Raw genomic sequence first — 12,403 nt, 5'->3', positions numbered from 1 at the left:
AATGGGAGTCAATGGGATCAATGGGGGCAATGGGGGTCAATGGGAGTCAATGGGGGTCAATGGAAGTCAATGGGGGTCAATGGGAGTCAATGGGGATCAATAGGGGGCCAATGGGGGTCAAAGGGGATCAATGGGAGTCAATGGGGATCAATGGGAGTCAATGGGGATCAATAGGGGGCCAGTGGGGGTCAATGGGGGTCAATGGTGGTCAATGGGGATCAATGGGAGTCAATGGGAGTCAATGGGATCAATGGGGGCAATGGGGGTCAATGGGAGTCAGTGGGGGTCAATGGTGGTCAATGGAAGTCAATGGGGGTCAATGGGAGTCAATGGGGATCAATAGGGGGCCAATGGGGGTCAAAGGGGATCAATGGGAGTCAATGGGGGTCAATGGGGGTCAATGGGGATCAGTGGGAGTCAATGGAGACCAATGGGAGTCAATGGGGATCAATGGGGGTCAATGGGGATCAATGGGAGTCAATGGGAGTGAATGGGGATCAATGGGGGCAATGGGGGGCCAATGGGGGTCAGTGGGAGTCAATGGGGGTCAATGGTGGTCAATGAAAGTCAATGGGGGTCAATGGGAGTCAATGGGGATCAATAGGGGGCCAATGGGGGTCAAAGGGGATCAATGGGAGTCAATGGGGATCAATAGGGGGCCAATGGGGGTCAATGGGAATCAATAGGCGTCAATGGGAGTCAATGGGGATCAATGGGGACCAATGGGAGTCAATGGGGGTCAATAGGAGTCAATGGGGGTCAATGGGGGTCAATGGGGGTCAAAGGGGATGAATGGGAGTCAATGGGGATCAATAGGGGGCCAATGGGGGTCAATGGGAATCAATGGGCGTCAATGGGAGTCAATGGGGATCAATGGGGGCAATAGGGGTGAATGGGGTTAATGGGGATCAATGGGAGTCAATGGGGATCAATGGGGACCAATGGGAGTCAATGGGGGTCAATGGCAGTCAATGGGAATCAATGGGGGTCAGTGGGGGTCAATGGGAGTCAATGGGCGTCAATGGGGGTCAATGGGCGTCAATGGGGGCAATGGGAACACACTGACCCCCCCTCCGGGTCCCCCCGTTGTCCCCCAGGCGAGACGCGGCGCATCCTGAGCGCCTCCCCCAGCTACGCCTGGGGCTGCTTCAGCCGGGCGCTGCTCAACGTGTCCCCCATGGCCGTGGAGTCCTCGCCCCCGCTGCCGTGTCCCCCCCCCTGCCACGGCCACCGCAGCTGCGCCGCCTGCCTGGGCTCCCCGGGCGCCGACGGGGGGTGGCAGCACTGCCTGTGGAGCGTGGCGCTGGGACAGGTGACACGGGGGCGGGGGGGCGGGGGGGGCGGGGGGGGTGGTGGGGACATTGGGGGCGATGGGGGTGATGGGGACATTGGGGGCAATGGGGGTGATGGGGACATTGGGGGCGATGGGGGTGATGGGGGTGGTGGTGGTGATGGGGGTGGTGGGGACATTGGGGGTGATGGGGGTGATGGGGACATTGGGGGCGATGGGGGTGATGGGGACATTGGGGGCGATGGGGGTGATGGGGACATTGGGGGTGATGGGGGTGATGGGGACATTGGGGGCAATGGGGGTGATGGGGACATTGGGGGTGATGGGGGTGATGGGGACATTGGGGGCGATGGGGGTGGTGGGGACATTGGGGGCAATGGGGGTGATGGGGACATTGGGGGCGATGGGGGTGATGGGGGTGATGGGGGTGATGGGGGTGGTGGGGACATTGGGGGCGATGGGGGTGATGGGGGTGATGGGGGTGATGGGGGTGGTGGGGACATTGGGGGCGATGGGGGTGATGGGGACATTGGGGGTGATGGGGGTGATGGGGACATTGGGGGCGATGGGGGTGATGGGGGTGATGGGGGTGATGGGGGTGGTGGGGACATTGGGGGCGATGGGGGTGATGGGGACATTGGGGGTGATGGGGGTGATGGGGACATTGGGGGTGATGGGGGTGATGGGGACATTGGGGGCGATGGGGGTGATGGGGGTGATGGGGGTGATGGGGGTGGTGGGGACATTGGGAGCAATGGGGGTGATGGGGGCAATGGGGACATTGGGGACAATGGGGGTGATGGGGGGCAATGAGGACAATGGGGACATTGGGGACAGTGGGGTCAGTGGGGATCAATGGGGGTCAATGGGAGTCAATGGGAGTCAATGGGGATCAGTGGGGGTCAATGGGAGTGAATGGGGGGCAATGGGGTCAATGGGGATCAATGGGGATCAATGGGAGTCATTGGGAGTCAGTGGGGGGCAATGGGAGTCAATGGGAATCAGTCGGGGGCAATGGGGTCAATGGGGATCAGTGGGAGTCAGTGGGGTCAATGGGGGTCAATGGGGGCCAATGGGGTCAATGGGATCAATGGGGGCCAATGGGGGTCAATGGGGATCAATGGAAGTCAGTGGGGTCAATGGGGATCAATGGGGGAAATGGGGATCAATGGGGGCAATGGGGGTCAATGGGAATCAATGGGAGTCAGTGGGGGTCAATGGGAGTGAATGGGAGTCAGTGGGGGTCAATGGGAGTGAATGGGAATCAATGGGGGTCAATGGGGATTAATGGGGGTCAATGAGAGTGAATGGGGGGCAATGGGGTCAATGGGGATTAATGGGGATCAATGGGGGTCAATGGAATCAATGGAAGTCAATGGGGATCAATGGGGGTCAATGGAGGTCTATGGGGATCAATGGGGATGAATGGGGGTCAATGGGGATATAGGGGGTGGGGGGTATTTCAGGTGTTTTCGGGGGGTTCTTGGGGTCTTCTGGGGTGATTTTGGGGTGTTTTTGGGTGATTTGGGGTGCTGACCCCCCCCTTTTCCCGCAGTGCCTGAGCCCCAGCTTCGCCCCCCTGCGCTGCGTCCACGGGGGGTGCGGGCGGGTGCTGCGCGACCCCCGCGCCTGCGGGGGGGGCGCGGGGGGCGGGGCCTGCGGGGGGGCGGGGTCGTGCGCGCGCTGCCTGCGCCGCCCCCGCTGCGGTTGGTGCGCCCGCAGGGGCGGGAACGGCGCCGGGAGCTGCGTGGAGGGCGGGGCCAGCGGGCCCGAGCACGGTGAGGGGGGGGGGGGTGGGGGGGGATGGGGGGGGGGGGGTCTATGGGGGTATGAGGGGGGTGGGGGGCATTGGGGGGTTATGGGGGTTTATGGGGGCGTGGGGGTTGTGGGGAGGTATGGGGGCGTGGGGGGTCAGTGGGGGTCAATGGGAGTCAATGGGGGTCAATGGGGTCAATGGGGGTCAGTGGGGGTCAGTGGGGGTCAGTGGGGGTCAATGGGAGTCAATGGGGGTCAATGGGGTCAATGGGGGTCAGTGGGGGTCAGTGGGGATCAATGGGGGCATTGGGGTCAATTGGAGTCACTGGGGTCAATGGGAGTCAATGGGGATCAATGGGAGTCAATGGGGATCAATGGGGTCAGTGGGGATCAGTGGGAGTCAATGGGAATCAATGGGGGGCAATGGGGGGCAATGGGGGCAATGGGGGGCAATGGGGGTCAATGGGAGTCAATGGGGGCAATGGGGGGCAATGGGGTTCAATGGGAGTCAATGGGGATCAATGGGGTCAATGGGGATCAGTGGGAGTCAATGGGGATCAATGGGGGGCAATGGGGGGCAATGGGGGCAATGGGGGGCAATGGGGGTCAATGGGAGTCAATGGGGATCAATGGGGGGCAATGGGGGTCAATGGGGATCAGTGGGAGTCAATGGGGGTCAATGGGGATCAATGGGGCATATGGGGGATATGGGGTGTATGGGGGGTGGGGGTTGTGGGGGGGATATGGGGGTGTGGGGAGTCAATGGGGATGAATGGGGGTCAATGGGAATCAATGGGGGTCAGTGGGAGTCAGTGGGGGCCAATGGGGTCAATGGGGGTCAATGGGAGTCAATGGGATCAATGGGGGGCAATGGGGTCAATGGGGATCAATGGGGTTCAATGGGGCTCAGTGGGGGTCTATGGGGTCAATGGGGGTCTATGGGGTCAATGGGAGTCAATGGGGATCAATGGGGGTCAATGGGGGCAATGGGGGGCAATGGGGGGTTATGGGGATATGGGGGTGATTTGGGGTCTGCGGGAATATGGGGGATATGGGGGGTATTGGGGGTATGGGGGGTGGGGGGGTATTAGGGATATGGGGGGTGTGGGGTTTATGGGGACCCCCATGTCCCCCCATCCCCGACCCCCCGTGACCCCCCCTGACCCCCCTGTCCCCGCCCCCAGGCTGTGGGGCGGACTCCGATTGGTGGTTCCTGAGCTGCCCCCCCGAGAACGAATGCGAGAACGGGAACCACGAGTGTGGGGGGGCCCAGGAGTGCAGGGACCTGCCCCACGGCTTCGCCTGCGCCTGCCGGGCCGGCTATGGGGCCGATAGGTGAGATGTGGGGAGATGTGGGGCTGGGGAGATGGGGGGAGATGGGTCCTGCCCCACGGCTTCGCCTGCGCCTGCCGGGCCGGCTATGGGGCCGATAGGTGAGGACGTGGGGGGAGATGTGGGGCTGGGGAGATGGGGGGAGATGGGTCCTGCCCCACGGCTTCGCCTGCGCCTGCCGGGCCGGCTATGGGGCCGATAGGTGAGACGTGGGGAGATGTGGGGCTGGGGAGATGGGGGGAGATGGGTCCTGCCCCACGGCTTCGCCTGCGCCTGCCGGGCCGGCTATGGGGCCGATAGGTGAGATGGGGGGAGATGTGGGGCTGGGGAGATGGGGGGAGATGGGTCCTGCCCCACGGCTTCGCCTGCGCCTGCCGGGCCGGCTATGGGGCCGATAGGTGAGATGTGGGGAGATGTGGGGCTGGGGAGATGGGGGGAGATGGGTCCTGCCCCACGGCTTCGCCTGCGCCTGCCGGGCCGGCTATGGGGCCGATAGGTGAGATGTGGGGAGATGTGGGGAGATGGGGGGAGATGGGGGGAGATGGGTCCTGCCCCACGGCTTCGCCTGCGCCTGCCGGGCCGGCTATGGGGCCGATAGGTGAGATGTGGGGGGAGATGTGGGGCTGGGGAGATGAGGGATATGTGGGGCTATGGGGGGCTATGGGGGCTATGGGGGGTTATGGGGGCTATGGGGGCTATGGGGGGTTATGGGGGGTTATGGGGTCTATGGGGGGCTATGGGGGCTATGGGGACTATGGGGGGCTATGGGGGGTTATGGGGTCTATGGGGGGCTATGGGAACTATGGGGGGTTATGGGGGCTATGGGGGGCTATGGGGGCTATGGGGGGTTATGGGGACTATGGGGGGCTATGGGGGGTTATGGGGTCTATGGGGGGCTATGGGGGCTATGGGGGGCTATGGGGACTATGGGGGGCTATGGGGGGTTATGGGGGCTATGGGGGGCTATGGGGGCTATGGGGGGCTATGGGGACTATGGGGGGCTATGGGGGGTTATGGGGTCTATGGGGGGTTATGGGGGGTTATGGGGTCTATGGGGGGTTATGGGGGCTATGGGGGCTATGGGGGGCTATGGGGGTTATGGGGGAGCTCCCCCTGGGAGCACAACGGGCCCCATTGTCCCCATGACCCGCCCTTGACCCCATGACCTGCCCTTGACCCTGTGTCCTCCCCACTGACCCCATTGCCCCCCATTGCCCCCCATTGCCCCCCACTGCCCCCCATTGCCCCCCATTGACCCCATTGATCCCCATTGACTCCCATTGATCCCCATTGTCCCCATTGATCCCCATTGATCCCCATGGCCCCCATCACCCCCATCACCCCCATTGACCCCCATTGCCCCCCATTGCCCCCATTGATCCCCATTGCCCCCCATTGACCCCATTGACCCCCATTGACCCCATTGACCCCCATTGATCCCCATTGACCCCATTGACCCCATTGCCCCCCATTGACCCCCATTGCCCATTGCCCCCCATTGCCCCCATTGATCCCCATTGCCCCCCATTGACCCCATTGACCCCCATTGACCCCATTGACCCCCATTGATCCCCATTGACCCCCATTGCCCCCATTCACTCCCATTGATCCCCATTGTCCCCATCACCCCCATCACCCCCATTGTCCACATTGTCCCCATTGCCCCCAATGTCCCCATTGCCCCCAATGTCCCCATCACCCCCATCGCTCCCAATGTCCCCATCGCCCCCATCGCCCCCATCGCCCCCATTGTCCCCATTGCCCCCAATGTCCCCATCACCCCCATCGCTCCCAATGTCCCTATCGCCCCCATCGCCCCCATCGCCCCCATCGCCCCCATTGTCCCCATTGCCCCCATCGCCCCCATCGCCCCCATCGCCCCCATTGCCCCCAATGTCCCCATCACCCCCATCGTCCCCAATGCCCCCATCACCCCCATTGTCCCCAATGTCCCCATCGCCCCCATCGCCCCCATCGCCCCCAATGTCCCCCTGTCCCCGCAGCGTGTCGGGCGCGTGCCGCCCCCTGTGCCCGGGGGGCTGTGGCAATGGGACGTGTGTGGCCCCCGGGCGCTGCCGCTGCCGCTTCGGCTTCGTGGGCCCCGACTGCTCCGTGGGGTGCGAGTGCAACGGGCACGGGCAGTGCCCCCCGGGGCGCCCCACGTCCTGCCCCGTCTGCCTCAACAACACCCAGGTGAGACACGGGGGCAGGGACCCCAAACCACCCCATTGACCCCCATTGACCCCCATTGACCCCATTGACTCCCATTGACCCCATTGACCCCCATTGACCCCCATTGACCCCCATTGACCGCCATTGACCCCATTGACCCCCATTGACCCCCATTGACCACCATTGACTCCCGTTGACCGCCATTGATCTCCATTGACTTCCATTGACCCCATAGACCCCCACTGACGCCCATTGATCCCCATTGACCCCATTGACCCCATTGACTCCCATTGACCCCCACTGACCCCCATTGACCCCCATTGACCACCATTGACCCCATTGACCCCATTGACTGCCCCGAACCTGCCCCATAGACCCCCCCGGGGCGCCCCACGTCCTGCCCCGTCTGCCTCAACAACACCCAGGTGAGACACGGGGGCAGGGACCCCCAAACCACCCCATTGACCCCCATTGACCCCCATTGACTTCCATTGACCCCATAGACCCCCATTGACGCCCATTGACAGCCATTGACCACCATTGACCCCATTGACTCCCATTGACCCCATTGACCCCATTGACCCCCATTGACCCCCATTGACCGCCATTGACCCCATTGACCCCATTGACTGCCCCGAACCTGCCCCATAGACCCCATAGACCCCCCCGGGGCGCCCCACGTCCTGCCCCGTCTGCCTCAACAACACCCAGGTGAGACACGGGGGGCAGGGACCCCCAAACCACCCCATTGACCCCCATTGACCCCCATTGACTTCCATTGACCCCATAGACCCCATTGACTCCCATTGACCCCATTGACCCCCATAGACCTCACTGATCCTCATTGACCCCCATTGACTCCCATTGACCGCCATTGACCCCCACTGACTTCCCCATAGCCCCACACCACCCATGTGAAGGGGGCAATGGGGGGCAGTCTGTGGGTCAGTGCATGGGTCAATGCGGATCTATGGGTCACTGTGGATCTATGGGTCAACGCGTGGGTCGCCCCACAGGGCCCCCAATGCGAGCGCTGCCGGCCGCTCTTTGTGGGCGTGGCCCGGGATGGGGGGCGGTGCCGCTCGTGCCGCAGCTTCTGCCACCAGAACAGCGCGGTCTGCGTGACCCACACGGAGCTGCAGCGCGCGCGGGAGCAGCCCCAGCGCTTCCCATTGGACCCCGACAAGGTCAGTGGGGCAGCCCCCTAAGTGTGGGGTGACCCATAGATGTGGGGCTGACCCATGGGTGTGGGGCTGGGGCGGTCTGCGTGACCCACACGGAGCTGCAGCGCGCGCGGGAGCAGCCCCAGCGCTTCCCATTGGACCGGGATAGTATGTGTGGGGCTGCCCCATAAGTGTGGGGCTGCCCCATAGGTGAGAGGCTGGGGCTGCCCTATGGGGCTGGGGACACTGGGGGGCTGCCCTATGGGGTTGCCCCATAGCACTGGGGCTGGGGGCTGTGCTATGGGGCTGCCCTATAGATGAGGGGCTGAGGGCTGTGCTATGGGGCTGAGGGCACTGGGGGGTTACCCTTTGGGGCTGTGGGCTGCCCATGGCCATGGGGCTGGGGGGCTGGGAGCTGCCCCACATCCCCGCCCCACATCTCCGCCCCACATCCCCACCCCACATCTCCGCCCCACATCGCCCCACAGATCCCGCTGTGGGTCCCCGAGGGGCCCAGTGAGGCCGACGCCGTCTGCGTGAACTGCGAGAACAACAGCGTGGGGCCCCGCTGTGGGGGGTGCAGGCCCGGCTTCTTCCTATTGGACGGCGTCTGCACCCGGTGAGACCCACAGAGACCCATAGGGACCCACTGAGACCCACTGAGACCCATAGGGACCCATAGGGACCCGTAGAGACCCAGTGAGACCCACAGAGACCCATAGAGACCCAGGGAGATCCACTGAGACCATAGAGACCATAGGGACCCATAGAGACCCAGTGAGACCCACAGTGACCCATAGGGACACATAGAGACCCATAGAGACCATAGGCACCCATAGAGACCCAGTGAGACCCATAGGGACCCACACAGACCATAGGGACCCATAGAAACCGATAGCAACCCATAGAGACCCAGAAGAACCCATAGAGACCCATAGCGACCCATAGAGACCCATAGGGACCCACAGGGACCATAAGGACCCATAGAGACCCATAGAGACCATAGATACCCATAGGGACCCATAGAGACCCACAGCGAGCCATAGAGACTCACAGTGACACATAGAGACCCATAGAGGCCCATAGAGACGCACAGGGACCATACCGACCCATAGGGACCCATAGAGACCCATAGCGGAGACCCATAGGGACCCACAGGGACCATAGCGACCCATAGGGACCTGTAGAGACCCATAGGGACCCACACGGATCATAGGGACCCATAGAGACCCATAGCGACCATAGAGACCCACAGGGACCATACCGACCCATAGAGACCCATAGCGACCATAGGGACCCATAGAGACCCCGTGTGACCCCATGACCCCGTGTGACCCCATGTCCCCATATCCCCATGGGACCCCATGTCCCCATGGGACCCCGTGACCCCGTGTGACCCCATGACCCCATGTGACCCCGTGACCCCATGTGACCCCGTGATGACCCTGTGACCCCTGACCCCAGGTGCCAGTGCAACGGGCACGCGGACACGTGCAACGAGCTGGACGGGACGGGCTGTCCGTGCCAGAACAACACGGAGAGCGCGCCCTGCGGGGGGGACCGGAAGGACTGCTACCGGCACCAGGTGACAGCGGGGACAGCGGGGGCCGTGGGGGCATTGGGGACAATGGGGGCAATGGGGGCGATGGGGGCAATGGGGACATTGGGGGCATTGGGGGCAATGGGGATGAATGGGAGTCAATGGGGGGCAATGGGGATTATTGAGGGTCAATGGGGGTCAGTGGGGATCAATGGAAGTCAATGGGTTCAATGGGGGCATTGGGGTCAATGGGGATCAGTTGGGGTCAATGGAGGTCAATGGTCAATGGGGATCAATGGGGATCAATGGGGGTCAATGGGAGTCAATGGGGGTCAATGGGGTCAATGGGGACATTGGGGTCAATGAGGATCAATGGAAGTTAATGGGGGCAATGGGGTCAATGGGGGTCAATGGGGGTCAATGGGGGCAATGGGGACATTGGGGCGATGGGGACATGGTGACATTGGGGATATGGTGACAATGGGGACATGGTGACAATCGGGTGCTGCGACTGGTTCCACGGGCACCCGGTGTCCACGTCCCCCGGTCCCATTGTCCCCATTGTCCCCACTGGTGCCACTGCCACATCCCATCCCCATCCACCCCTTGTCCCCATCCCCAGTCCCATTGTCCCCATTGTCCCCACTGGTGCCACTGCCACATCCCATCCCCATCCACCCCTTGTCCACGTCCCCAGACCCATTGTCCCCATTGTCCCCACTGGTGCCACTGCCACATCCCATCCCCATCCACCCCTTGTCCACGTCCCCAGACCCATTGTCCCCATTGTCCCCACTGGTGCCACTGCCACATCTCATCCCCATCCACCCCTTGTCCACGTCCCCGGTCCCATTGTCCCCATTGTCCCCACTGGTGCCACTGCCACATCCCATCCCCATCCACCCCTTGTCCACGTCCCCAGACCCATTGTCCCCATTGTCCCCACTGGTGCCACTGCCACATCCCATCCCCATCCACCCCTTGTCCACGTCCCCAGACCCATTGTCCCCATTGTCCCCACTGGTGCCACTGCCACATCTCATCCCCATCCACCCCTTGTCCACGTCCCCGGTCCCATTGTCCCCATTGTCCCCACTGGTGCCACTGCCACATCCCATCCCCATCCACCCCTTGTCCACGTCCCCTGTCCCATTGTCCCCATTGTCCCCACTGGTGCCACTGCCACATCTCATCCCCATCCACCCCTTGTCCACGTCCCCGGTCCCATTGTCCCCATTGTCCCCACTGGTGCCACTGCCACATCTCATCCCCATCCACCCCTTGTCCACGTCCCCAGACCCATTGTCCCCATTGTCCCCACTGGTGCCACTGCCACATCCCATCCCCATCCACCCCTTGTCCCCGTCCCCAGTCCCATTGTCCCCATTGTCCCCACTGGTGCCACTGCCACATCCCATCCCCATCCACCCCTTGTCCACATCCCCGGTCCCATTGTCCCCATTGTCCCCACTGGTGCCACTGCCACATCCCATCCCCATCCACCCCGTGTCCACATCCCCGGTCCCATTGTCCCCATTGTCCCCAATGGTGCCACTGCCACATCCCATCCCCATCCACCCCTTGTCCACGTCCCCGGTCCCATTGTCCCCATTGTCCCCATTGTCCCCATTGTCCCCATTGTCCCCATTGTCCCCAATGGTGCCACTGCCACATCCCATCCCCATCCACCCCTTGTCCCCATCCCCGGTCCCATTGTCCCCATTGTCCCCACTGGTGCCACTGCCACATCTCATCCCCATCCACCCCTTGTCCACATCCCCAGACCCATTGTCCCCATTGTCCCCACTGGTGCCACTGCCACATCCCATCCCCATCCACCCCTTGTCCCCATCCCCGGTCCCATTGTCCCCATTGTCCCCACTGGTGCCACTGCCACATCCCATCCCCATCCACCCCTTGTCCCCATCCCCGGTCCCATTGTCCCCATTGTCCCCAATGGTGCCACTGCCACATCTCATCCCCATCCACCCCTTGTCCCCATCCCAGGTCCCATTGTCCCCATTGTCCCCACTGGTGCCACTGCCACATCCCATCCCCATCCACCCCTTGTCCCCATCCCCGGTCCCATTGTCCCCATTGTCCCCACTGGTGCCACTGCCACATCCCATCCCCATCCACCCCTTGTCCACATCCCCAGTCCCATTGTCCCCATTGTCCCCATTGTCCCCACTGGTGCCACTGCCACATCCCATCCCCATCCACCCCTTGTCCACTTCCCCAGTCCCATTGTCCCCATTGTCCCCATTGTCCCCACTGGTGCCACTGCCACATCCCATCCGCATCCACCCCTTGTCCACATCCCCGGTCCCATTGTCCCCATTGTCCCCACTGGTGCCACTGCCACATCCCATCCCCATCCACCCCTTGTCCACGTCCCCTGTCCCATTGTCCCCATTGTCCCCACTGGTGCCACTGCCACATCCCATCCCCATCCACCCCTTGTCCACATCCCCGGTCCCATTGTCCCCATTGTCCCCACTGGTGCCACTGCCACATCTCATCCCCATCCACCCCTTGTCCACGTCCCCGGTCCCATTGTCCCCATTGTCCCCACTGGTGCCACTGCCACATCCCATCCCCATCCACCCCTTGTCCACGTCCCCTGTCCCATTGTCCCCATTGTCCCCACTGGTGCCACTGCCACATCCCATCCCCATCCACCCCTTGTCCACATCCCCGGTCCCATTGTCCCCATTGTCCCCACTGGTGCCACTGCCACATCTCATCCCCATCCACCCCTTGTCCACGTCCCCGGTCCCATTGTCCCCATTGTCCCCACTGGTGCCACTGCCACATCTCATCCCCATCCACCCCTTGTCCACGTCCCCAGACCCATTGTCCCCATTGTCCCCACTGGTGCCACTGCCACATCTCATCCCCATCCACCCCTTGTCCACGTCCCCAGACCCATTGTCCCCATTGTCCCCACTGGTGCCACTGCCACATCCCATCCCCATCCACCCCTTGTCCCCGTCCCCAGTCCCATTGTCCCCATTGTCCCCACTGGTGCCACTGCCACATCCCATCCCCATCCACCCCTTGTCCACATCCCCGGTCCCATTGTCCCCATTGTCCCCACTGGTGCCACTGCCACATCCCATCCCCATCCACCCCTTGTCCACATCCCCG

The 12,403-nt window shown here is 62.9% G+C and overlaps 2 protein-coding genes across 2 annotated transcripts in view; one reads left to right on the top strand and one right to left on the bottom strand.

Moving 5' to 3' along the window:
- The window catches only part of MEGF8 (multiple EGF like domains 8), a 69,450-nt gene that overhangs the window by 52,280 nt on the left and 4,767 nt on the right, over positions 1-12,403 (top strand). The window contains 7 exon segments of the mRNA XM_071800529.1: positions 1,098-1,312; positions 2,847-3,069; positions 4,231-4,381; positions 6,382-6,571; positions 7,567-7,737; positions 8,202-8,332; positions 9,178-9,298. Coding sequence (XP_071656630.1) covers positions 1,098-1,312; positions 2,847-3,069; positions 4,231-4,381; positions 6,382-6,571; positions 7,567-7,737; positions 8,202-8,332; positions 9,178-9,298 — 1,202 coding nt within the window.
- LOC139825921 (uncharacterized) lies at positions 1,324-2,037 on the bottom strand (the record flags this gene model as incomplete). The annotated part of the gene is made up of 1 exon (XM_071800518.1): positions 1,324-2,037. A coding segment is annotated over exon 1 (714 nt), but the record flags the coding sequence as incomplete, so codon positions are not given.

This window comes from Patagioenas fasciata, chromosome 31 (genome assembly GCF_037038585.1).
Source record: "Patagioenas fasciata isolate bPatFas1 chromosome 31, bPatFas1.hap1, whole genome shotgun sequence".
Classification (NCBI taxonomy): domain Eukaryota; kingdom Metazoa; phylum Chordata; class Aves; order Columbiformes; family Columbidae; genus Patagioenas; species Patagioenas fasciata.
The sequence above is the reverse complement of the archived record's forward strand: the minus strand, read 5'-3'. Positions and strand labels throughout refer to the sequence as shown.